This window comes from Peromyscus maniculatus, chromosome 18, assembly GCF_049852395.1.
Source record: "Peromyscus maniculatus bairdii isolate BWxNUB_F1_BW_parent chromosome 18, HU_Pman_BW_mat_3.1, whole genome shotgun sequence".
NCBI classification, from domain to species: Eukaryota; Metazoa; Chordata; class Mammalia; order Rodentia; family Cricetidae; genus Peromyscus; species Peromyscus maniculatus.
Window position 1 is genome coordinate 7,576,071 of NC_134869.1, and position 27,829 is coordinate 7,603,899.

At 37.3% G+C, this 27,829-nt stretch overlaps 1 protein-coding gene across 1 annotated transcript in view; it reads right to left on the bottom strand.

The window, feature by feature from the left end:
* LOC143269233 (uncharacterized) overlaps positions 1-27,167 on the bottom strand; it is a 62,349-nt gene extending 35,182 nt beyond the window's left edge. Inside the window, exons 1-8 of the mRNA XM_076554293.1 lie at positions 26,755-27,167; positions 24,594-24,708; positions 24,262-24,435; positions 20,069-20,175; positions 19,099-19,236; positions 17,053-17,111; positions 5,878-5,908; positions 3,152-3,224 (exon numbers count right to left, since the gene is read on the bottom strand). Of these exons, the coding sequence (XP_076410408.1) occupies positions 3,152-3,224; positions 5,878-5,908; positions 17,053-17,111; positions 19,099-19,236; positions 20,069-20,175; positions 24,262-24,435; positions 24,594-24,708; positions 26,755-27,005 (948 nt within the window). The 5' untranslated portion in view covers positions 27,006-27,167. The remainder of the gene's footprint in view (positions 1-3,151; positions 3,225-5,877; positions 5,909-17,052; positions 17,112-19,098; positions 19,237-20,068; positions 20,176-24,261; positions 24,436-24,593; positions 24,709-26,754) is intronic.
* Positions 27,168-27,829: the final 662 nt, after the last annotated feature.

Genomic DNA, 27,829 nt, shown 5'->3' on the forward strand with positions numbered 1-27,829 from the left:
TTTTTCTACCTCATTATATATTGGCAGCCTGAGACAGAACTCATTAGGAACATCCTTGAACTCTTGGAAAGTTCAACCTGCCTCTGTCATCTGAATTTTAGGATAAAGACTGTGCCATGATGACTGGATCCAATATTTTATGAGAATGAATAATGCAAAGCTATTATTATACTAATTTTGAGAGAAAGATTTTGTATTTCTACATTTTAATCACTTTAAATAATACTTTTTTTCTAGATAAAGTACCAAAATTCTGTGGGATGGTCTTTCTGTATGCTGTGAATATATGTTGCTCCCATGGGTTAATAAATAATGCTGCATTGGGCTATGGCAGGGCAGGATGGAGCCAGGCAGGAAAACCAAGAGAGATAGAGGAAGAAGAAGGGTAGAGTCAGGGAAGATGCTGCAAGCTGTCAGGGGGAGCATGATGTAATAAAATACAGGTAAAGCCACGAGGCACATAGACTAATAGAAATGGGTTAATTTAAGATATAATAGCTAGCTAGCAATAAGCCTGAGCCATATATCAAACAGTTTATAATTAATGTAAACCTCTGTGTGTTTATTTGGGACCAAGTGGCTGCAGGACACAGGAAAACTTCCATCTACACCAGACTTGAAAAAAATGTTTTCAAAAGTTAGTGTTATGAGTAAAAGTGGTTTTTTTTTGTATTTTTATTATTAAGAAATTTTCTATTCATGTTACATAATAACCATAGATTCCCCTATCCTCCCTCCTTGTACCCTCAGCCTTCATCCCCAACCCACCCCCCATTCTCACCTCCTCCAAGGCAAGGTCTCCCATGGGGTCTCAGCAGAGCCTGGTACATTTGGTTGAGGCAGGCTCAAGCCCCTCCCTCATGCACCAAGGCTGCTCAGGGTGTCCCACCATAGGCACTGGGCTCCAAAAAACACACTCACACACCAGGGACAGATCCAGTTTCACTGCTTGGGGGTCCCCTAACCGCTTCAAGGCAAACAACTGTCTCGCCTATCCAGAGGGCCTAGTCCAGTCCCATGGAGGCTCAACAACTATTGGTCCACACTTCATGTATTTCCACTAGATTGGCTGGCTCTCTCTATACATTTTCCCATCATGATCTCAATGTCCCTTGCTCATAGAATTCCTCCTCTCTCTTATCAATTGAACTGCTGGAGCTTGGCCTGGTGCTCAGCCATGGATCTCTGCATCTGCTTCCATCAGTTACTGGATGAAGGCTCTATGATGACAGTTACAGTATTCACTAATCTGATTACCAGAGTAGGCCAGATCAGGCACACTCTCGACTATTGCTAGTAGTCTAAGGTGGGATCATCCTTTTGGATTCCTGGGAACTTCCCTAGCACTCTGTTTCTCCCTGTTCCCATGATGTCTTCATTCATCATGGTATCTCTTTCCTTGCTATCCCACTCTGTCCCTGTTCCAGCTCAAACTTCCCATTGCCTTGTGTTCTCATCCCCCATTCCTTGTCCTCCATGACTCCCCCTCACCCTCAGTTTGCTCATGTTGATCTCATCTATTCTCCTTCACTGTTTGTTCTATGAGTCCCTCTTAGGGTCTTCCTTGTTAGCCAGCTTCTCTAGAGTTGTGGGTTGTAGTCTGGTTATTCTTTGCTTTACATCTAGTATCCATGTATGAGTGAGTACATACCATATTTTTCCTCCTGAGTCTGGGTTTTCATTCATTTGCCTGCACATTTTATAATATCATTATTTTTTACTGCTGACTAGTACTCCATTGTGTGTATGTGCCACATTTTCTTTATCCATTCTTCATCTGAGGGGCACCTAGATTGTTTCCAGTTTCTGGCTATTACGAATAATGATGCCATGAACATAGTTGAGCTTGTGTACTTGTGGTATGATAAGCATTCCTTGGGTATCTACCCAAGAGTGGTATAGCTGGGTATTGAGGAAGATTGACTCCCAATTTTCTGAGAAACCGCCATACTGATTTCCAAAGTTGCTGTACCAGTTTGCACTCCCACCAACAGTGGAGGAAGGAGTGTTCCCCTTGCTCCACATCCTCTCCAACATAAGCTGTCTTCAGTGTTTTTGATCATAGCCATTCTGACAGGTGTAAGATGGTATCTCAGAGTCATTTTGATTTGCATTTCCCTGATGGCTAAGGATGTTGAGTAATTCCTTAGATGTCCTTTGGCCATTTGAGATTCTTCTTTTGAGAATTCTCTGTTTAGCCCTGTAGCCTATTTTTAATTGGATTGTTTGGAATTTTGATGTCTAGCTTATTGAATTCTTTTATATATTTTGGAGATCAGCCCTCTGTCAGATGTCAGGTGGGGTTGGTAAAGATCTTTTCCCATTCTGTAGGCTGTTGTTTTGTCTTATTGGCTGTGTCCTTTCCCCTACAAAAGCTTCTCAGTTTCAGGAAGTCCCAATTATTAATTGTTTCTCTCAGTGTCTGTGCTATTGGTGTTATATTTAGTAAGTGGTCTCCTGTGCCAATGCATTCTAGGCTACTTCCTACTTTTTCTTCTCAAGATCAGTGTAACTGGATTTATGTTGAGGTCTTGGATCCACTTGGACTTGAGTTCAGTGCATGGCGACAGATACGGATCTATATGCAATCTTCTGCATGTTGACATCCAGTTAACATGTAGTTGACAGCCAGTTAACAGTTTTTAAAAGTTAGTATCATGAGTAAAAGATTTTTTCAAAGGTACATTAAAAACTAATGATAATTTCTGAGCCCTTCAATACATGGGTTGGAAATGTAAGCTATTGATAAGATACCTTAAATAACATAATGAATAGGTTAGTCTACATATTTAGAGAAGCCTGAAAATTATGTAAGTCATGCTATAAAAATAAAAATAAAACAACTAATGTTTATTTGTCCAAATATTCCCAAATTTCAAATTCCCTCCAATGTGGTAAAACTATACAAACTAATTTTTCTGTGATTATTTATTTCTTATCTCATTTTTGGCTTTCAGAACCTTAAAATAGTTATTATGTTTTGGTATTTTTCACCACCAATATAGTAATATTTTCATAATTTTATAAAAAAAATTCTAGCCAATTTTTCATCTAAAGTGATGACATTTTGACAACTGCTATATTATACCATTTTAAACTCCACAAAGAAGAAATTCAGCACAAGAATTTACCTCAAGAAGGCATTGATTACCTGAGTTTTCAAATTAGCTGTGTCCTCCATTCTTGCACACACAGACGTCAGTGACTTGGATTCAAAGTGATATCTTTGAAGCAAAACACACAACAAATAAGTGAGTAGTGGACAAAAGCATTTGTCCTGAATGTTTAGTTATTTGAATAGCAAATGGTGTTTCTATTGTTATTAGACAACTGTTTTATAAAATTTGTTCAGCTGTTAATTTCTGTCTCCACTTCTCCTAATCTCTGCACTTGTCAAGAAAGAGTTACAGCCGGGCGTTGGTGGCGCACGCCTTTAATCCCAGCACTCGGGAGGCGGAGGCAGGCGGATCTCTATGAGTTCGAGGCCAGCCTGGCCTACCAAGTGAGCTCCAGGAAAGGCGCAAAGCTACACAGAGAAACCCTGTCTTGAAAAACCAAAAAAAAAAAAAAAAAAAAAGAAAGAGTTACACATAGTTCCACATCAAATAGTGTCAGTCAATGTATTTGTGGAACCTGAAAATCATTTGTTTTGAAAACTGTCCTGATGATTGAACGCAAATTACAATTAATTGCTCACATACTCTTTAACCATTAATTTAAATAAAGGTAATAGCCCCAAATAAAGCAAAGCAATAGTGACCTCGTTCTACTCTATTAATAAAGCACAAAACTGTATAACTACTAAATGGCAACCTTCATTCTTGAGCATGGAAAATACCCATTGAAAGGAAACCATCACATCCATTCATTGTAAAATAACTAATGAAGTCATGAAACAAATGTGAAATCCTTGAACATTAAAGTTATAAGTGAACAAACAAATGTGCACATTGAGATTTGAAATCCTTTTATCATGGGTGTTCAAACATTAAAATATAATAATTCAGTTGTGCTTCCTACTTGGTGCAGGCTGATTCAAAAACTACCAAGCACTTAAAAACCTTCATATGTGCTCGGTTGATGGCAGAGACTTCTGGAAAAGCAGATCCCTGGGACTTTTGCCTCTGTTTCCCTCTATGTTCTCTAGATGTCTTCCTTATATAGGATACCACTCCTCGTTCCCTCTTTTGCAGTCTTCAGTGATGCTCTCTGGTCTTTAAATATTCATCCCAGGAAGGTGCAGATTCCTGAAAGTACAGGCTCAAAGAACCTGAAAGACAGCTAGTTCCCTGGTTCAGGCATATAAGCTAAATGGAGGGTCAGCAACACACATCCCAAGCCTAGGCATGTTATAAAATTCTATGATTATGTTCTGCAATTCCAATCTGAAAAGGACAGGAATTTGGCAAAGGTAACAGGAAAAGAAGCAGTGGCAGTGGATCATAGATATTTTTCATTCAGATTTCATTTCAGCCCTTGGTGCTGAACATTCTCTAGCCCACCCTCTGTGATACCACATTCCCTGTTTTCTATAAAGACTTCAGGTTTCTCAAGAAAGTTTCAACAGAAGAATTTATTTGTCATTTCTATCAATTAAGCACAAAAGGTAATATAGTTTCCAAATTACATTCAACCCTATCCATTCCCAGATGATTTTCACCATCCTGTGTCTATGTAATTAACTTTATTGTCTTTAAAAACTAATCACGAGGCCAAACTCTTAGTCCTATTGACCTCCATGATTTTACTTTCAAAATTGCCCTTCCCCTGTTAAAGTCATTCAAATCATCCACCACTATGCTACTTTTAATGCCATTCTTGGAACACTTGACTCATTCCCATATTTTCCTACAGGAATTCTCAATCAAATACTGGTCAGTAATGACTGGTCTTTTAGTGAAGGAACTAAAAGACCTAAATTGGGCCATTTGTATTTCCACCTCCGTAGAATACTGTGTTTTAGTTTTGGCTTCTCCCTCAGAGCAAGTGTTTATGTATAATGTTGGATCTAGTTTTCTGTGCTCAGGATACTTTTATTAGTTTTCAAAATCCCTTACAAACTACAAATTTTTCATATCTGAAATTTTCTAATAAAACAAGAAGGAGTACCTGGCAGTCAAAAATTCTAAACTATAGGTCAAGAAACATGAGGAAAAATAAATGTACAGTAAAAATTTCAAAATGCTTAGTGTCTTGGGGGAAACAAAGACTTGATAAAACGAGGAAAAAAAATCCTCTTGTGACCAGGCAGTCTAGTAGTTTGAAGAGAAAACAAAACTGAGTATAAGTTCATAATGTCCCTTAAATAGATGCTCAATTGTAACAGCATAACATGGTGTATGTGCACATGGACTACCATTCCAATAATGTAATTCCAAGCCTTCTGTCATCTTGCTCATTTCAAACCTATGGCACTACAGACACAATTAAGAGAGGATCCCCCTCCAATCTTGATAGCAATGTAGTATCTAAGAACAACTTTCAAAAAGAAAAACTATGGAGTTATAGATAGGTTTCTCAGGAAAACTCTAATCCAGAGTTGACACATAAGGAAAACTGGCTTTCTACATGAGATCATCTCAATGTAGTCACAGGAACAAGAGAATGAAGAGGCTGACAGTTCAGTCAAGAGCTGGCAACTTGTTACCTATGGGATTATAGAATTAATCAAACTCTCTGCATGACCTTTGCTAAAGTAGTAAGACACTTAGTCACAAGGACATAAAAGCTTTAAAACACATGATTATATTAATGCATCATGGACACTAAATAAATCAGATGGAATCAGTGAAGAACACAATATTCAATAAACATTAGTTCTTTTCCCTGGTTCTAATTATAAGTTAACATTCATATTCAAAGACCTTAAAATCTTACCCTGATGAAACGACATCTTCAGGCTCATTTCCTATAATTGAATGAATAGTAAACATATTTCAGTCGATTATATTAGTCTATAAAATATCATAGGGTAAATCTTCTAGAGTAAAAAATCTTCTAGGATAAATAATAACTATGGTACTGGAATATAACAAATGCATCAGGAAATCACCTTCTTTGGATTTATTGAATAAAACAATGAAAGAAATTATCAGCATTTGATACCTCAAAGTAGGTGACCATGTATACTCACAACAATTCCAACTTACGGCAAATAGTGCCATTGCCAGAATCAGTGCCTATCATAAATAAATAGCAAAGAGAGTAGTTTTCTGGAAGAATGGTACCAGGATCAATTTCAAGAGAGTATAAATATTTTGTTATAACACAACAAATATTCCCCAGATACACGGCTGCAATCCTTCAGGTAAGAATGAAACAACCTATCAGAGAGAACCTGAAGCAATGATCATTGTACTTATCAATCTCTCCTAAAATTATGGAAACCTATCAGGACAATGTTTCTCATAAAGACTTGCATGGAATTAGAAAAGAGAGGTAAGGTGAAATCAATGCTGCCCACCCTCCCTATCTCCTCTGTGGTTAGGTTCTGATGAGCTCTTTTAGATCTGGCTATAATTCTCATTCTTACCTATGATGCAATAAGGTAGAAACTCAATTGCTATTGACACCTTTGGACATAACTACTGGTAAGATCCCCTTCTTAAGAACATATCTATTCTGCACATGGCTATTATACAGAAGATTAAAAGTATGCACTAGCAAGGCTAGGTCAAAGAAAGTTGCTTTGGAAATTTGTTTATTATAAAACTATAAATCCATATGTAGGTATCTACATATATATCACTTAATAACTCACTTAAGGTCTTTCTACTGGGATAGAAACCTAGTCCCCTATGGTGGTATTTTATTTGTGCTGAAGTGAAGTGTGATTTTATTTGTATGTTAATAAAGTTGCCTGGAGATCAGAAGTAAAACCGAGCCATTAAGCAGATGTCAGGCGGTGGTGGCACGTACCCTTAATCCAATCCCATGCAGGCAGAGTCTCTGTGTGGTCAAGGACACAGCCAAGCAGTGGTGACCTGAACCTTTAATCCCAGTACCAACCATAGAGACCTGGAGGTCTGTATAGACAGGCAGTGACAGGGAAGTCATGTGGTTGGGTTTAGAGCCAATGAGAAGGCAGAACAGAAAGACAATAAAAAGATAAGTCACAGAGGAAGAAGGTCTCTCTCATTAGAGAAGAGACAGTGGCCAGGTATTAAGATAAGGCTGTCTTGGCTCTTCACTAGTGCTCTGATATCTTGGACTTTTAACTCTGTATTTGGCTCTGTGTTTTTTATTTACTAAGACCATTTAGAATTTTGTCTACAGTTCCCCTTTTATATAAAATAAGAAAGACAACACATGGTGAGATCCTATTGACATTACCCTTGAGAAAGTATCTTCCCATGGAAAATGAAGACTAGAAATGTGCCCAAGGGGCAGAGCACTTGTCTTGCAAAATAGGGTAAAAGATAAAATGGGGTTGTGGATGGATAGTCAAGTATTATCTGGTGTATGAGTGGCTTCATATTTACTGATAAACACTACAGATATTAACCACCCACAATAAAAACAGAATTTAAATCTGGAATTAGTAGACTAGTTTCTTCTTTTTTTCCCCGAAAGAAGAGGTTCATTATTTGCTTCATCTATAGTATTCACATTCTAAAGGTTACTGCATATGGGAAAAAATCATGTGAAAGACTTGACTACAGTTTGACCTCTGGAGATTGCCTTTTGGCACTCAAGAGTCTATTTGGCAACACAAAGCAGGAAGACAAAAATAAAAATAAAAATAGGGTCATTGGAGTAGCAAATACATAGAGCACCTCCTTCTTAAAGTATGAAACCTTGAGTTCAACACCTCACAGTTAAGAATATTAATTTCTAATTATACATTTAGGAACCAAACCATTGCCATACAGTAGAGCCAGAAGTAATCACCATGTATGTAAACATTTCAGTAACACTATATGATGTATTTGTTTAAATGGAAGAATTTGAATACAAAATTACCATTATTTTAGATTTTGTGCCACCTTTATTGAATAAGTCTCTTTTTTTTCGTAACCCCCCAAAAACTGCCATCAGTAAACTCACACTTGTTCCAGATCCAAGCTGACAACCCTCTTTGTTTGTGAGTCACCATTGTTGAGCAAGTCTCTCTTTCCATTTCCCATCCTATTATCCCCTACTACTTTCTCCAAACCCACATGCCTTGCTTTAGAAATGCAGCAGGCATGGCCTCCATGTTTCCTAGCTACCTTTGCTAGCTAGGTGGCTACTTCATTTTCTCTGGAAGCCAACAAGCCTATTCCAGGCCCAAAGCTGTGAACCCTCTGTTGCAGGAATCCTAAATGTTATTTTAATTTAAAAAAAAAAAAACAACAGAGCCAGATATTGGGGAAAATGCTGAAAGATCAAAAAGACAAAGAATCAAGTCATAGCCAAGTCTAACCTCGCCAACTCCAGGAATCCTCTGACTGAATGCCTCTGAGTCCTCAGCTAAAAGCTCTCTAGCTGAAAAGCCTCTAGACAAAAGGGGTTCCAGCCAAAAAGCCTTTAGTTCCTGTCTCCTCGAGCCTTATATACCTTTCTCTACCCAGACATCACGTCCTTCCTAGTGTTGGGATTAAAGGCATGTGACTTCCCAGTAATGGGATTAAGGGTGGGTGCCACCACTGCTTGGCTCTGTTTCTCTCCTAGACTGATTCAATCTCATGTAATCCAAGGTGGATATAACTCACAGAGATCCAAATGGGTCTCTGCCTCCCAAGTGCTAGGATTAAAGATGTGTGCCACCACTGCCTGGCCTCTATATTTAATCAAGTGGCTTGTTCTGTCCTCTTATCTTCAAGCAAATTTTATTAGAGTATACAATATATCACAACCTTTTCTGGGTAAGTCACTTCTTCCCTGTTCTGGCCCCACATTTTTTTGCCTGTGGCTGTCACCATACACAGAAGACTAGGTCCAGATCAATGGCTGCAATAGATATAATACTGAAAATTTCAGCATCCCAATTAGAAAGTTCAGAGAAAAACCTTACCAATATAACAAATCAAACAAAAAATAGAATATGAGAATGTAAAGAAAAAGTAGAAAATCTAGAATTAATTAGCAAATAATATAAAAAAGAAAAAAAGCCATGCTACAAGACCATATAGTGGTATTTTATTTGTACTGAAATGTGATTTTCATTGTATGTTAATAAATAAAGTTGCCCAGGGGTCAGAGCTATTAGAGCCAGAGCAAGAGCATAGTGGTGGTGGTGGTGCATGCCTTTAATCCCAGCACTTGGTAGAAGAGATAGGTAGATCTCTGTGTGTTCAGGGATACAGCCAGCATTGGAGACATACGCCTTTAAGACCTGGAGGGTGGTACTTGCAGGCAGTGATGAGGCAGTCATGTGTTTGGGTTTACAACCAATGAGAAGGCAGAATAGAAAGTCTATTTAAAGAAAGACACACAGGAAGTAGCTTTTTTTCCAGGAAGCTAGGAACACTGCAGGAGGTAAGATTTTTAGCTCTGAGCTCTGACCTCTTGGCTTTCTCTTTTACATTGGTTCTGTATTTTTTATTTTAATAAGACGATTGGTTATATCTACATCTGGTGCCCAATGTGACAAGAATCCATTAAAAACCTCTTGGGGTTGGCTCCCTAGTTCGAGTGGTCGGCCCTACTCCCTAGCCCTGGCCCAGGTCTGCTTGGCCTCAGGACAGACTAACCTTGAGCTGCTTGCTTAAAGCCGGTGCTACATACAACTCAGGCCTGCCCTGCTGAACAGGGCCCCTGCCTGTAAAGCCAACTCACCTGGTGGGAGCTTAAGGAAGCCAGAGCCAAGCCTTGACTCGACTCAAGAGGGAACACGTGGCTGGATTTAAGCTTTAGCCGGCTACGCTTTCACTTTCTCTCTCTGTCTCTCTGTCTCTGTCTCTCTGTCTCTCTCTCTCTCTCTCTCTGTCTCTCTCTCTCTCTCTCTCTTCACACCTAGGACACTAGGTGGCTATTTTGAAATTTCCTCAGATTTCTACTGTTCTACGCAGATTTGGTAAGTAACAACATATCAGATATTTTAAAGGAAACTATTTAAAAGAGAAAATTTTTTCCACATTAAAAAAAATGGGTTTTATGTGTACATTGGAAGAAAATTGAGTTTTGTTTGAAATTTTAGGCAGTCTGACAGTGGAACAACTATATGAGAAGATTAGTACTTGTGGAATTATGCAGTTTATCACTATGCTTATCCTCATTTTACAATTTAAAAAGATAGTCAATTTAAGTGCCAGGATGACAGCTTTAGAAAAACTTGTTAAACCTGTAAAAATTCAGACAGAAGAAATTAACAGTGAAGTTGTTTCATGTTTGGATCATAAGGTTACAGAAAGAAAGCCTGTTTTCACACAGTCACCTTTAATTTATCCTGTAACTGTACAGCAGTTGCCTGATCAAATGACTACACAAAATATTTGGGCTCCAATTGAAATTTTGGATTTAAAAAGGTTTAAGGAGGCAATAGTATCTAATGGCATGTATTCCCCATATGTAAAGCAAATGTTAAACTCTTGGTCAACATATAATAGGATTGTACCACAGGAATGGTAGGAGCTGGTACAAGCTGTTCTTGAACCCAGCCAGAGGCTGCAATTTTTAACTTGGTTTATGGAAGAAGCTAAAAACATAGAAAAACAATGGAGGGATAAAGGAATACAAGTTTGCCAAGATCAGCTTATTGGAGAAGGCCAATATGCAACAGTACAAACACAATGTTTATATGATGTCCAAACCCTAATTTTATGTCGAACAGCAGCCTTGAATGCATGGACAGAGGAACCAGGAAAAAAAAACCTGAATCATTTACAAAGGTTATGCAAGGCCCCAAAGAATCTTTCACAGATTTTTTACAAAGACTGGCTTCAGCAGTAAAGAGAATGGTCTCAGATTTAGAAGCTAGTAAGATAATAATTGAATCTTTGGCCTTTGAGAATGCGAATGCGAATGCAGCATGCAAAAGAATAATCAGGCTGTTAAAGGCAAGATCTGCACCTTTGGAAGATTGGATTAGAGACATACTTAATGTTGAGGCTCATGAGCATGATGATATGTGGGTAGGAGAAGCAATTTCAAAATGTTTGAGGAGTGTTAGATGTTTTGGATGTGGAAAGCAAGGACATTTGAAAAGGGACTGTAAACAGGTCATTCCTAGAAGCAGAAGGTGTGATAAGGGAAAACACTGGACCAATGAATATAGATCAACAAAGGACAGACAGGGTAATCCTTTGCCTCAGTTTTTGGGAAAATCCCGGAGGGGCCTCATGCAGGCCCCCATAGCAAATCCAGTTCAAACCTTTCTTGCAACTGTAGAGGAAACCCCTGCTCAGAGTGATTAAATAACCAAGTGCCTATTGGAATGAATCATGCTGGTCAGGATGATGAAACAGAGAGAATAGAAAATTCAGGAGAAAACAAAGAAAATTTTTTTGGCAAACTTCTATTAAGGAACAGAAACCAAAATTAACGATAAAAATAAATGGTCATATAGAGTACTAACTAATTCTAGAAAAAAGACTTCAATTAGTTGTATATATATGTCTTTGTGTTCGAGTCTCTTATCAGTTTTCTGCAAGAAATCACGGCCTAACATCAACTGAAGTCTCCAGAAAGAAGATGGGGCTCCACAACAACAACAATTCCACGTGGACAATAATAATATCACTAAGCTAACAAACATCATCTACAGATCAACTTTGAACTACAAGGTGCTCAGAGCAATTTTGAGATGACTAGCTGAGATGATCCAGTCTGAAAGACTACTTGAATAAGGACTTGAGATAAACCCTGAACTTTGGCATTATACACAGACTGGATAATGAAGGATATAGTTACCTTTCCTAGAATTTGACAATTAACCTAAATTTTTTCTTTCAGGATAAAGATAACTTCACTGATACCCAGCAGGAAGCAATTTTGAGAATACAATGCCCACATTCCCAAAGAGGTGGTGTGGGGCAGGTGGTTTTTTGGTTCTTTTAATGGGTTTTGGGTCTGGGATAATTTCCACTGTTTAGGGGGGTTGGTTAGAAGTTGTTGTCAAGGCTTAGGAAAAAGGCTAAGCAAAGGAGATTAGATTTAAGGTTCTTGTTTAAAAAAAAAGAAAGAAAAGAAAAGAAAAAGACATTTACTAGTTTTAAGTACTTTACATTATTACCAACTATTAGGATATAAAGAAATGAAAGTTAGTAGTTAGACATTACAATAGAACTTGTAGTCATATTAGATATGTTTTAAAAATTGAACAGATATATTTTAGACAGGTCATCTTCAAACCCTTCAGAGATCTACAGAATATGGCATTTAAAATGTTTTAATAACTTAGAAATTTTTCTTTTTTGAGACATGTCGGCTCCTGGCAGTACCAATCTACTTCAGAGAAAATATGGGCATTGAAGAAACTGCATATGGAGCTAACTTTCATTGTGGCAAAAGTTAGCCACTGGACAATAAAGTATCCTCGAATCAACAGGACAAAATGGACAGACAGGACACGAAACAAAGGACTACTCATTGTTGCCAAAACAAGTGTGGTTATGGCTTTATCAAAAGGCATCTTCTGAGGCCAGGACAATATGGGCACCATCCCTGAAGTGGCCTTCACAATCCGGAAAAGGTACAGTGCCCTTTTCTTCAAAGGCAGCTGAACAGGCAGTGGGCCGATGGCTTCTGTTGTGCAATGGAACAGCAGCTGAAAGATCATGCCTCTCAATAGTAGACTGGCATTTAATAGATGGATGTGGAGAAGAAGGGGATGCTGAGATGAAGCCATATATACACAGCCAAGAAGAATGGTCAGCTGAATTCAAAAACTGTCAACAATTTCCAGAATTTATAATCCTGAATCATGACATGACACTAGTAGAATTCAGGTGTTTCTGGTACATGGACTGCTCTCACCCAATGTGAGGTTGAACTGTTGACCCTGTGTACATCCTACCTCACAAATGAGTCTGTCAGATACACTAAGCCTATAGGCTGAAGATGATGCCCCAACACTGTGGAGAAACCTCAGGTGACTGTCCAGGCAGCTCGCTGTTTCTGTCAACTCACAAATTTTTTGGAAGTTGCTTGAGTGCACTTCCTGTTTTTATTTTTGTTAGCTAATATTATTTCCTTCTTGGGTCTCTGAGGGAGTTGAAGTTTAGTTAGTTATAGTTGAAGATTAATTAGGATAGAAAGTGAATTAGATACATTTTGGACTTACCAAAATAGGATAGATAAGGGAATTATTTTCTCTGATTTGACAAATACAAATGGACTAGACATTGTTTAGGTATTTGTTACTTGTATATATTGTATATAGTTATTGTACTTTTGTATATTGTTTTTTCTTTTGTTAGTTATAACCTTTTGCCTTTTTTTTTCTTTTTATTAAAATAGAAAAGGGGAAATATGGTGGTATTTTATTTATACTGAAATGTGATTTTTATTGTATGTTAATAAATAAAGTTGCCCAGGGGTCAGAGCTATTAGAGCCATAGCAAGAGCGTGGTGGTGGTGGCGCACACCTTTAATCCTAGCACTTGGTAGAATAGATAGGTAGATCTCTGTGTTTTCAGGGATACAGCCAGCATTGGAGACCTTTAAGACCTGGAGGGCGGTACTTACAGGCAGTGATGAGGCAGTCATGTGTTTGGGGTTACAACCAATGAGAAGACAGAACAGAAAGTCTATTTAAAGACAGACACACAGGAAGTAGCTTTTTTTCCAGGAAGCTAGGAGCACTGCAGGAGGTAAGATTGTAGCTCTGAGCTCTGTCCTCTCGGCTTTCTCTTTTACATTGGTTCTGTGTTTTTTATTTTAAAAAGACTATTGGTTACATCTACTACAAGACCAGGCAAGAAATTTGAGATACCATCAAAAGCTCAGATCTTTGAATTCTATTGGGATACATGAGGAAACAGTATTCTCAATCAATAGCATAGACAAGATTAATAGAAAGATCACAGAGGAATTCTTCATCCAAGTAAGGAAATATATACACACACTGATACAAGAATCAAACAAAACCCCAACCAGACAAGATCAGAAAAAGAAAACTCCAAAGCATATGATAGTAGCACCACCAAATATACAGGACTAAGAAAAATATTGAAAGCTTAAGAAAAAAAATATACAAGTCATTTGGAAATGAACATGCCCAGAGCAACAGCTGGATTATCAAATAAAACTCTGAAAAGCAGAAGAGCCTGAAGCAATGAACTTCAAATACTAAAAGGCCATGCATGTCAACCAGGACTCATGGACCCAGTGAATCTGTCTGCCATAGCTGAAGCAGAAACACTTCCATGATACAAGCAGCCTGAAACAGTCATAGCAAATAACAAAGTCTAAACAGACTGCTAAATGTAATACTTCTAACTGAACAGAGGAGTAAGTGTGAGAGGAGACTTTTAGAAAGAAAACAAGCAAAACTAGAATTAAAGGAAATACAAAGGGCATCTAACAACAAAAAACAACAGGAAAATAAAACACTGCAATCTAGGTACAACTTTCAACAACGAATCCAGATATCAATGGCCTCAACACTCCAGTCAAAAGACAAAGGCTACCTAAACATATTAAGAAACAAAATCCAACTATCTATTGTCTATGAAAAATCCCATCTTAGTTTAAAAGTCAAGCACCATCTTACAATGAATGGATGCAAAATGTATTCTAAGCAAACAGTGTCAGGAAGCAAGCAGGTATCACCATCCTAATATCTGAAAAATCATTTTCAAACTAAAATGATGCAGAAGAGACAAAGATATGTACTTCATACTAATTAAAGTTTCAACAAATACAAAATAGAATACTTACACACACACACAGAGAGAGAGAGAGAGAGAGAGAGAGAGAGAGAGAGAGAGAGAGAGAGAGAAGGAAAGAGAGAGTCATATCTTCAGCTGCACCCAACTTCACAAGAAACCTAATGGAACAAAAGGCACAGATCAACACAGACCCAATAACATTACGTGATTGCAAACACCGAGTTTTCCAATTGATTGGTCATCCGGCCCAAATACATACATACAATCTCAGAATTAAATGACATCTTCATTCAATTGACCTAACCAATAATTAAATATTCCACCTCAACACCAAAGAATATATATTCCACTCAGCAGCACAAAGAGGCTCCTCTTAAATAGAGCATATGCCTAGAGACAAAGGAAACTTTAAGAAATACAGAAAATTGAAATAATGCCATGTACAGTATGTAACCATTGAGTCATAAAATTTAAAATTGACAGGAAAATAAACTCCAGTATGCATATAAACAAATAAATAACCTAATGATCCAAGTTAAGAATTTGAAAAAAAAAGAACAAACCAAACCCCCAAACAGTAGATAGTAAGAAATAATAAAAAGTAAATGAATTAAATAGAAACAAAGAAAACTGTACAAAGAATTAATGAATCTAATTGCTATTTTTCTGAGAAGATAAAGATGACCCACTGACCCCTTTATCAAGAAGATTCTCTTGAGTCCCACACCAGAATGTACAAGTAGACACGAAGCAGAGATCAACAGAGTCTAGGGATCCCAGTCCCAGTTGATACATCAACTTTACAACTCCAGCATCTATAGCTCAAGGAACATCACAGAAAAGGCAGGTGGAAAGACTGCAAACATCAGGAAGTCTGCTGTGAAACAAACAGTCTCTCATGGAAATGGCTACATTAACAAGATCTGAACAGAGACAATATCAATAGACATGCTAAGGAAGAAGTGGGGAGGAATCTCTGAGGGTCATGCTCCTGGACAAGGAACTGCAGGAAACTACTGACTGCTGAGATAGGAATAATGAGTCTCTCTCAGACAGGAATGCCTAATTGCTTGACCAATGAAACTGTAGTCAACACTGAAACCATGTAACTACAAACAAGACAACTGAACTCAGTAGGTTGTAGTTATCCATTTGTGCCTCTGTGTGTGAATGTGTGCATTGAAGAGTAATTATAAGGGAAGAAGAGACTATCGATTTGAGACCTGTGGGGACATGGAAGAAGCGGGAGCATAGGGAGAGTGCTGGAGGGAAGAAAGGGAAGTGGGAAAGGGATCCAATTGTACTTTAGTTAAAATCTATAGAAAAGAAAACATTCCTTTAATAACATACACAAAAAAGGAAATCATAACAGAATTGAATATTGTGTCATGTTTACCCATACAAATCATGTTTTCTATGATATGTATAACAAAGTATTTATGTTCACTTACTGCAATGCATTCATTTAATGTGTTTTTTATAATGTGTGTGGGTAGCGAAGAAGACAACTTAGAAGTGAATAGCATGCTTTGCTCTTCAAGAGGACCTGTGTTCTGTTCTCAGAACCTATGTGGTATTTTACAATCACCTGTAACTTCAGTTACAAAGAATACAACACCATCTTCTCTCTCCCACAAGCACCAGACATGAACATGGTGCACATGCCTGGTGTACATGCAGGCAAACACTCACACATGAAATAAACAAATAAAATGAATTACAATACAGTGTAGTGGAACTATTAATGAACTAGACACTATGTCAACATTTTTAGGAAAAAAATGTATGAAGTAAACTAAAATGTGCTGTGAGCTGGGGAGAGGCTGGCATGTCACCCCAGTATGGTAATTTGAAAAATATTTTTACATGCAAGTATGTAATTCTGGTGCAAAACTGAGAAACTTTTTAACAAGGCAGTTTCATACAACTAATTTCTTAAACAATTCAGCTGTCAATAGACACTTGATTTTTAAAACTGCCTAGGAGGAGCTGGAAAGAGGAATGGAAAGGGGGAAAGGATATTAATTGTATCATAATTTAAATGCATTTTAAAAATAAAAACTGCTCTTTGTGGGTGAAGGGTAAGAGGAACACTCATCCACTCACCCAAAGGTAAGGGCAGTACAAATTTATAACCACTATGGAAATCTGTTTGGCCATTATTCAAGAAGCTGGTTATGGATCTACCTCAAGATCCAGCTACCCAAATAATATCTAATTACAGAGAATTGAAAAAATTCTAAATGCAACATTTTTAATCTAAAGAAGGGCTACAGAGAAGAAACTTTAAAAGACTTACGTGTGAAGGTATTTTGTTGTCTCAAGAGGAGTAAGTCATGCTGAATAATCACCATTTTTCTGCAAAGTATGGAAATGGTGGTAGACAATGTTATTATTTTAATATGGATGGAAAACCATTTATCAATATATTAAACATTTAAGATATTTCAAATACAATATAAGATTCCATCAGGTCATCTGGATATACCCTTCAAATTTATTAGTTCTAAAAGGTTTTACAAAGTTTCTCATTTTAGAAGGAAAGAACAGAGTGAAATGGTATAGATTTACTACGATTCAAACCATCTGGATTATCTTGACAGGATGGAAAGTGCCCTAATATAGGAAGGAGTCCTAAGTATTCTTGCTCTGGGAAAGTGTTTCCTTAGGCTCCAGCTTAACTTTCCAAAACTCAGGATTTCCCTACTTTAGTTTAACAGTTTGCTATGAACATTTCACCACCTAAAAACAGGCACGGAAATAGTAAAGCAGTATCTAACTTGCTTCTCAGTCTTGAACTGATTAGAATCCTAAATGAAAGCACTCTGTAATTCATGAATGGACCTATTATCAAATGCTACAGAATTCAGAATTTGATATTACTGAAATAAAGAGTAAGCCCATGGTGAGTGTAAGCCCATGGTAAGAACACTAATGGATTCCAAGACATAGGTTGCTCTATTGCTGGTCTTCTTTTAGCCAAGAAGGGAACAATGATCAGAGTTTTGTCATAATGATCCTGAATCGCCATGCTTATCATCAACCTACATGGAAGACAAAAATCGTTTTTTATAAATGCTATAAGTATACTCATGGGTTGTGATGGGGCTTAAATACTGAATACAGTTAATATAATTTAGATTCACAAAATTGTATTCATTGTCTTCCTTCTGAGGCAGAGTTGTGAAATATCCTGAAATCTTGAGGTAAAGATTCAAGTATCTTGAAAAATGTTCCTTTACACAGAAAAAGCACTTAGTAGGCCAATCGCTTTCTGTCAACTTCCCTGGGAAAGGCGCTAGAGATCTGTCACAAACACAGATTGTGCTACAGAGGATGATATAAAGGAACCCTTGCCTACAGATTACTATGAAAGAAAGAAAGCATCTCTGGCCTCTTTCTGCAAGTGCTTGGATTCATGTGATAATTTAGTATATCCGCAAACCCATCTGATGGCTAAAAAGAGAGACTCCTCCAAAGTATCGTGCCATGATGGTCTTCTAGGATACTGGAATGCTTTGAATAAGTGATAAGGTTCAGATGCCTAGCAACAGCTTTGGAGAAATCTTAAGAGTTTTAGCTGCCAGAGAACACTATGTTATATTAGGAGAAAATTTGAATTTTCAGGCACATAGTTGAATTTTCAACTACCCTTTTCTCATGGCTCCATAACTATTATGATAAAGATACAGATCAGTAGGTACAACCTGATAATCAAGTTTATTTAACACTGGACTAAAAGACAGGTGTAATCACATTAAATCCCCATGAATAAATGCTTCCTAAGTTTTCCTCATGTATGCCATATCTATCTGATATATGTAGGAATTTTTACTTTCTTGGACTGAGGGAGCATGTTAGATTGTTGAGCATTCAGGTAATAAGTTGGATGAAATATTTGGAAGATAAGTATCAAGATTTTCTGTCAAACTACAAATGTTTAGATTCAAAGAAGTAACTCAAAAACTAAAATTCTGTGCCATGCATTGCTTTATTTTTGGAACGACCAGAGCATGCTGGGATCTTGAAAGATAAAGATATTAAGGCTTCCAAAGGAGAGTTTAGCCATGAAGTTGAGTGGTAAAATAAATGCCTCATACATTCAAGTCCCTGAGTGTGATTCTCAGAATCATCACAGATCAGTCTTGAGATTAAGACTCTTGTACACCCGTTGTTATTCTGACCAATCTATCCCTTTGCTTATCTCATGGCAAGTGGAGTTGACTAAAATGCTTCCATTCCAAAAGCATTTAAATAATGAAGTCACGCTTGGTTAAAATACAACATTGGTAAATATTTCATGTCTGAATTTAGTTTCAAATAGCGTTTTAACTTCTGTACTTACGTTTTGCGTTTCCCCATAACGGCATAATAAAGAGCAGTCCATCCAAATGTGTCCTTTAAGTGGTGATCAACACCTTTCTTCAATAAAATTTCAACAATATTTTCACAATCCCATTTAACTGCATACATGAGTGTTGTTCTAGAATGACAGAGGCAATTCGATTACTAAAATGGTGAACTGTATACATTTTACCATGTAAGTATAAAGCCTTTGTGTGTAGAATTGACCATTAACTAAGTAGCCTTAAGCATCCTGAAAGCAGAGTTCAGATTCCTAAAATATGTCCAAGGCTAAAACTAGAAAACTTCTTAGCCCACTATGATACTTTATAGAGTAAAATTTGTATTTTAAATTGTTTATGGTGAATAACTGTTTGGAGAAAAGTGACCAGAAGTACAGAAAGCTTTATATGAAAAAGAATGCCATTTCCTTTCTATTCTATTGTAATATAATTCACTGTTAAATACGGAACTGCAATTTGCATAAAATAATAGTAATAATGTTATCAAATAATTTTAATGTTAAAATGAATGTTTTCAATTGCTGATACTAATATCATGCCATATATGTAAGTTTACAACTACCATTCATATATCATCCTTCTCTGCACACCACCAAAAGTATTTGAAGATTAAAGGTTGTTCACAAGTTTGTGTGATTGCAAACTTGAAAACTTTGGAACTGACACTGTAAATGTAAAATCTAAAAAAAAATGCTATCAACTCATATAAGATCATATGGCAGTCAAAATAAAAATCAAAAAAACAACCTCTCATTATCAAAGGGAATATGAACCTGACTATCATTCTTTGGCATAACCATTTCATGTAATAGATATTTTTTAGATATGTAACTGATGTTTTATTGACTTTTTCTAATCTATTCCAATAACACATTTGAAATGAATGATTTTTACTATTCTAGACTATTTTCAACACAAGCAGTGTTTTAAAAATGCAAAGTGTAGTACCTTTGATATTTATCACATACGTGAAGATTCGCACCGTTTGTGATTAGGTATGCTGCCATGCGGTGTTTCCTTTCTCGGAGGGCTAGCAGCAGAGGGGTCAACCCATCCTGTAATGATATCAATTAATCATTCACAATACTGCATATTTCACAACTGAACTGAAAATCATGTATGTAGCCCTGTGATCATAATGTTTACCATAGACTTGACCACAGTAGTCTTTTCCTTATTAGCCTAATGCACCTTCTAACGATCCTCAAGATTGCAATATTCTAACCACGGCTACAGTCATCACAAAGTCCTCTAGTCCATTACAGAACTCATGTGACACCCATGGACCTATGGTTCCTGTCACAGAAGTTGTCATAGTACTTTGAAGCCATGGCCCTGTCCCCTCAGAGTTTATCTAAAGAGACACACACCGACACACAGTAGCAAAGGTGTTAGATCCTAAGTTGCATGGATGAGCAAAATTGTCTTTTCTATGTCAAAAATTCTCCTGTATTTCAAAAGACAGTTATGTGGCAGATGTACCATTTCCCAACAGAAAAATTCAATTAAGCATGATGACAAAACTATGGAATTGTCCAGTATTTTAAACCTGATTTCGGAAGTACTGTTTGGCAAATCTTCTGTGGGGCAAACATGAGCGACAGCAGAAGTTGTTTCTCAGGCACAATTCTCCGAGTATTGTAATGATGTGGTATTTGCTGAGGACACAGAGGAAGCTCTGCTTGATTCTCCATTCAGGAAGGGACAGGGGTAACAATGTCTGCCTCTTGCTCTGAACAGGTCACCAAAGAAATGACCTCAAAATGAGTACAATCTCAAAGAATCTTTTTTCATTCTTCGAACTCACAAAGATCCGCCTGCCTCTGCCTCCCGAGTGCTCGAATTAAAGGCGTGCGCCAACACTGCCCAACTCAAAGAATCTTTTATTGCTTACCTTGAAATGTATTCTGTCCTGTTACAAGTTGAAAACTGTTTTAGTGTTTAGAAAATCCAGTACATTTTTAAAATGTTTTTTATTTATATTATTTTTAGACAATTTCCTACATGATATCTGTATTTACGTAGTTTCTACACCCTCACTCCTCCAACTCCCCCTAACTCCCTCTGAAATTCAGGACATGTTTTTTATTACTATCACACACACACATGTGTATTATGTACAACTTACTGGTTCCATGTAATGTGAACAGACTCTCTGTGTGCCTCTTTTTTATGTCTCTGCCTCTCCTTTTCTTTTTCCCTCCCCCTCTGTCTCCCTCTCTTCCTGTATGTGTGTTGGTTTGTGTGTGTGTTCATGTGTGTGTATGTGCATGTGTGTAAATGTGTGTGTTTAAGGATGGCCTCTGTGGCTGGATAAACTATTGAGGAGTTTAGAGTGTATCGCTGGAGAAAATTGAAATCTACTCTCAGCAGTTATGGATAATGGGCAACTCTTTATTTACGAGTGTAGTTTTGAAGTTTCCCCTATCAAGTGTTTGCATGTCAACTGGTGTTTTCCTTGTGCAGGTCTTATTTAGGCAACCATATTATTGAGATTTCATAGATGAATTATCCCTTCTGTATCTAGAAGACACTTTTCTGCAACAGTCATCCTGGTCACTGGAACTCAGAGGTTTTTTTTGTTTTGTTTTTTTGTTTGTTTGTTTGATTGTTTGGGCTTTTTTTCTTTAGAACTTTCTTTCTCAGTGTCACCTAAAACTTAAGTGTGGGTGTTGTATTGTAGATGTAGGATTGTGGTAGGCACCCATGCTCCTTTGGTTTTTGCATTTTCACTAGTTGTGGATCTCTGTTATACTCTGTATTTGCTGCATTTTAATCATCATTGCATCTAAGTCCAATTTACTGAGTGACTGTACTGTGCTATAGCTATACAGATCTGTGTAATTGAAGTTTTAGAGATGGGCAAGGCATTGCTTTCTTTCTGATTTATATTTTGCTTAGAAAACAATCTAAGCAGGAATCAAAATAGAGCAATAATTTAAAAGTATTTTAAACATTAGGTGATTCAGAAATGAAGGCACAACTGTAATCCCATCAAGAGAGTGCAGGGTATTGCAGGAGGATCATGACTTCTAGGAAAGTCTGGGCTACATAGTGAAACCCTATCTAAAAAATTAATATTGGAAGTCTATGATGATTTTAGGATTATCAATATCTGTGAGATTAAGAAGATGTATTGTAATTGACAGGAGTGAAAAAGCCTTGCCCAACTCCACAGCTAACAAAAGACACAGTGCCAGGTAGGTAAAAATTCCCTAGGCTTTTTGGGAGTTCCAGAGATTTCCCAAACAATATGAGCTAACAACCCCTGCTCTTGGTTGCCTCCAGTCACTTAAGTGTAAGATCTTGTTACAAAAGACACCAAATCCTTTGGAGGGAAGACTGGCAGGAATAAAGCTGGAACTAACCCAGTGATTCCTACCCAAGTACTAGCTTCCTTAGAATCTGTGGTGCTCTGCAAACTGCCAAAGGAGAAAAGGAATCTTCAGACATCTTAAATTTATATCAAAGCACTAAGAAATAAGGCTAGTAGAATGAAATACCTGTATTGGCAAAGCAGGTGAAATGGGGGAATACAGCTCTGGTTTGTTAGCAAATAAAACACACTTGGAGTTTGGATCGTGGAAGTACCTCCTGCAGGGAACCATTCCATCATAGGGGCTCAAAAGCAAAATGATTGGATTTGTTATAGTCAGGATGAAGCATAGTTTTTAAAATTCTCCTAGAGATTGAGCATGCACTGCGTTCCTGGAGAAAACGGAGGTATGAATGGACTGCGCTGTTCCATAGCCATTTGGTTTGTTTACTAAAATTTTAACCTCTGCTGCATGCGTACTAATGGATGTGTGGAAATCAAGTGCTTGTAGTGCAATGTACCATGCTTCAGTTGCAAATATTCAGTCTGTGATAGCAGTTTGAAGGTTAAGTATCACCCACAGCCTGAAGTGATTTATATCCCAGCACAGCTTGTCAATATTTTGGGTAGGTGTTGAAACTTTTGGAATTGGATATTTGATGGGTGTGATATTGGTATGTAGGCAGTTTTGGGGTACACCTATTCTGAGTTTTTCAAGGAGCCACTGATTCTGTTTCTGTGGAGATAAGAGGAGAAAGGAAGGATCACAAGTTCCTGATACCACGGACCAAGCTATCTCCAGCTGCCTATAGGAAGTTATCTTGATGGCTAACCAATGAAGAGAACCCAGCCCCTGGTGGGCGGCACCACAGCCTTGTTTCAGAACATGGCTGTGTAAGACTTTACAGAGATAGCTGCATAGTAAGCAAACAGGCACTCTGGACTCATTCATTTCTCCCTCTCTTGAGGATAGATGATATGTCAACAGCTTTCTCAAGATCCTGATTCTGTGCTTTCCCCAGTAATATATAGTAACTTGGAAATGTAAGTCAAATAATCCTTTTAGTCCATTATCTATTTTTATAAATATTTTCTATGGCTCCATAAAAGTAAGCTAAATTCTCTAATACTGATTTCAATAAATTAACATTTACTTCTCCCCATTTGGAAATAATTTTGAGAGCTATATTCAATGCAATTTAATCATATTCACCCCTTCCCTTTCACTACTTTCCAAATGCACCCCTCTTCTGTACCCATCCATCTTTCTAACCTTATTGATATAAACCCCCTCTCAAGTCTCTGGGGTCACTGTAGAAGATCAGGGTAAAGCTTGTAAGAGCCAGGTCCACTGGATGATCAAAAGCAAAGAGTGTCTCATGGGCACACCAGCATAGATGTTCATATGACATCACAGTCACCGTGAAAACATGCAGAAGACCCTTGGAAGCTCAAGTGACACAAAATCTCATTATGCAAGCAGGAATTTAGCATGAAGGTCTGCTCTGAGCTGAGGACTTCTCTATAGTTACAGCTGCTAGGACTGGATAGACATTTTCATTTAAAGGTGTGGCCTGGGTGGACTGATCATGCTCCAGTGGATGGTCATATACCCAAGAGTATGTGGGCAGCACAAATTGGACTCAATGGGGGTAAAAAACAATAACAACATATCAATACTTAGATGGATACCGATCAAGTTATTTCAAAGGGCCGGTCAAGTAATACTTAAACTTCTAAACATGAAAAATTTGGACCAAGATATGACAACTGTTAAAGCATATAGTTTTCAAATACTTGGGAATTCAATTTAGAAAATCTTTACCTTTGTAGTATCTTCAATGTTTCCCCCAAATTCAAGAAGACTGCTGGCAATATCTGGCCTGTCTACATACACTGCATGGTGGATCGCTGCTTCTCCATTGCAGTCTTTAATATTGGGATCTGCTCCATGATGAAGTAGGACAGACACGATCTCTATCTCCCAGCTCTGTATAGCCTGTGGATATTGTTACCAGGAAAACACTGTTAATTTAAAGAATACACTTGAAACTTCCCCCAGCTTTCACCATGATTTATATTTAAGTGACTTTAATTTTACTTTCGTTCTAAACACTTAGATCAACTTAATTACTGAAATTGAAGTCTTTGAAATACCTTCATTAGTGGTGTGGACTTTTGATTGTCAAGGGCATTTATCTTACAGTCCTCAAATAACAGTAAATGAACCAGATCGATATGACCATAGAAACACGCAAAGTGGAGCGCAGTTCTGTGGGAATGAGAGACATTTTGAAGGAAAACTGTAAGGCACTATTATCAACATACACAATCACTCTGGCATTTATAAATATTATATAACATTTAAGTCCATAGACCTCTAAAAATATTTAACTTCAAAATTTATTTTTATTTGCTCTTATAATTTACTGTATTTAAAAATTTACTACAACTATCATTTATGGCAGTGTGAATAATACACACACCTGCTGCAGCCTAGAGAAGTGCTCTATTAGTGAACTACGTAGTAAAGAGCAGCCTATTTGAACAAAAAAAACATGACTATTGGGTGAACTCATTTTCAGTTTGAATCCTACTCTAGACATTGCCATCAACCTCCTACTTCTCAGCCTTCCTGTGTTGTGAATTCTTGTCCAGAAAATGAGTGTTAAAAGGAATACTTCTATCAAATTAGGATGACTCAATTAGATTTTTTGCAACTATTCAGAAAATATTCTTCAACAACAACTGAACAATCTTTTAGGTATTTAAGTTATGAACGTTAACACTATAATAAACATATTTCAAGTCAATATTAGTTCCATTATCTCTATTTTGTAAATATATTAAGGAGTATAAACTTTAGAGTCTAAGGATATCTCTTCAAAACTTGAGACAAGTTCTACTATAAACTTATGCTTCTGCTGCCTCAGCCTTCAAAGAGCTTGGATTGTAGATATGACACACCACTGAGCTTGAGATTTGGTTTTTTGCACATTTTAACTCAGCTAAAATTGAAATGTCATTTACAATTCATAATGTACAACAGTGACTGCCAAAACTTAAAGGCAATTCTTAATACATAAGATAGCATGTCATTTGTGCCATGCATGATGTCTCTACTAAGTGAAATGTGATATATAATATGATATATATATATATATATATATATATATATATATATATATATATATATATACATATCCATGCATATAAAACATTTCTAGACTTTTACTGGATTTTTTAAAGAAAGTAATGAAATGTACTATTGATAAAAACTGAAAAGTATCAACAGCAAAATCTAAATGCACAGCAAACTTGGCTTTGATTTTTAAGAAACTTTAATTCAAAGGAACTAAGTATGGAATTTCAATTCAAATACATAAGAATGGCCATTTTTGACAATAGTTAAATTCACAGCATACATACGAATTAGATACGTGCTAAGCCTAACATCAGTGTCTAATATCAGTTTCACCAGGGAGATTTAGTACACTGTGGGCCACCTCAAACAAACCCAAAATTGGGAAAGCAAGATAGTTTGTTGATTTGTAAATCATGAAATTCACAGCAAGTTCCATTTACCTCTATCAGAAGTAAGTAAAGATATCAGAAGTAACTTTCAGAGAACTTGGAGCTTGTCAGCACATTGTGTTATTAAAATGGTGGCTGATCAAGGCCGCACTGAATAAACTTTCAGAAACACATGAAGTAATGAGTGAAGAAACATAGGAGAAATTTATGGAGATGGGAGAGTGAGATCCCCATGAAACTAGTGAGAAACAACAAGAAAATGAAGGAGCAGCAGGAAGAAGAGAAATATCAAGTTTTGATTATTTCTATTATTTTCAGTGAGGAATATAAATGTTAGTACACACAGATAAAAGATTCATAGTGAATGTTTTTGGGTGATTTTAGGTGGGAGGAAAACATTGAGGAACACTACTTGATCTCTGTAGTTTCTACAGTTTACACAACATTGTGTTTAATAGGTACATTGAAATTAAATCCCATTTCTTTATAGTTTGTTAGATTATTCCATTGTGTATTCAATGCTCCATAAGAAAATGCTCCATAGGGGGATTGCGGGGTGACAGTAAACCTGCTGGAGCTTTTGGTCTATGGTTCTCCTGCTCCAGAAGAAGATCTGGACACTGGACCTCTGTGTGATCACGGGTACCAAGGAGACTGTAGTCCAGAAAGCACAGCTGGTCTCTCCTCACCCCTGTTGCCCTCAACAGAGCTAGTCAAGGTAGGCTTCTCCCATCACCCGATTTCATCATTAATGATTTCATCATTAGCTTCCAAGTGTTCTTACCGTTTCCCTTCATCCTCATCATTCACATGAAAATTCTTCTTCATGAGGAGACGCAGCACCACTTTGAGCTTTCCCATGCATACTGCTTCATGGAATTCGTTTTCAGGGTCATAAGGCTGGCAGTACCTGTCTTCAGTTCCACAGTAAAAGCAGGACAAGTATCCCGTTGCCCTGCTTGGGCCATCACAAAATCCCAAGGGAGTTTTCGGCTCCTTCTTACAGCACAAGAGCTTCCTCCGGGTGGACAACATAGCTGTGACCACCTTTCTATCAACTCAACACTAAGTAATTTTAGGAAATGATGGACTTTTAACCACTGACCGTCTAACAACCAGAGCCTGACTCTGTGACTCCCACAAGTGCGAGGCTATGGTTTGACCAGTCAAACCGAAGCATCCAGTTATAGAACAGTCGTTGCTAAGCAACACTGGTAAACAAAAGCATGCTCGTTCTTCCTCAGGCATAACTGACAGTTTCATGGAGCAAATAGTGCTCACTGCGCATGTGCAATGTAAGCGTGGTGGTCTCCTGGGCTTTAGTTTGTGTATATCCTGCAAGATCTCGATCTCTTTATTTCTTTATTCCCCACAACAATCTTGATTGGTACTTACTTTCTTTGGGGGTGTAATTACTCATTATGATATCTTTTTTTGGTTTTGTTCTTATTTTACTGAGTGTTGGTTTTTTATTTCCTTTTTCACTAAGAGGTCATGGATGGGCATGTCTTTGTAAGGAAATTTCTCTCTTGAAGCTTCTCCCTGGTATTTTTGGTTCAGTGTTCTTTGAATTTTCAATGTAGTGAAAAGCTGTAAAATTACTATTTTTGTGACTCAGGAGTGATGGTACACACCTTAATCCCAGCCTTTGGCAGGAGGCAGAGACATATGGATTTCTGTGAGTTCTAGGTCAGCCTGGTCTAATGAGCCAGAGCTGCATAGTGAGAACCTCCTTAAGAAAATGAAATGAAAAGATGTTTTTAGTTTTACATGATTTCAATACTAAGAGGAGAAGTTTTTATCTGGTCATGTCTGTTGTGATTCTAAATTTATTCTGTGCACCTGGGTGTATTTATTTC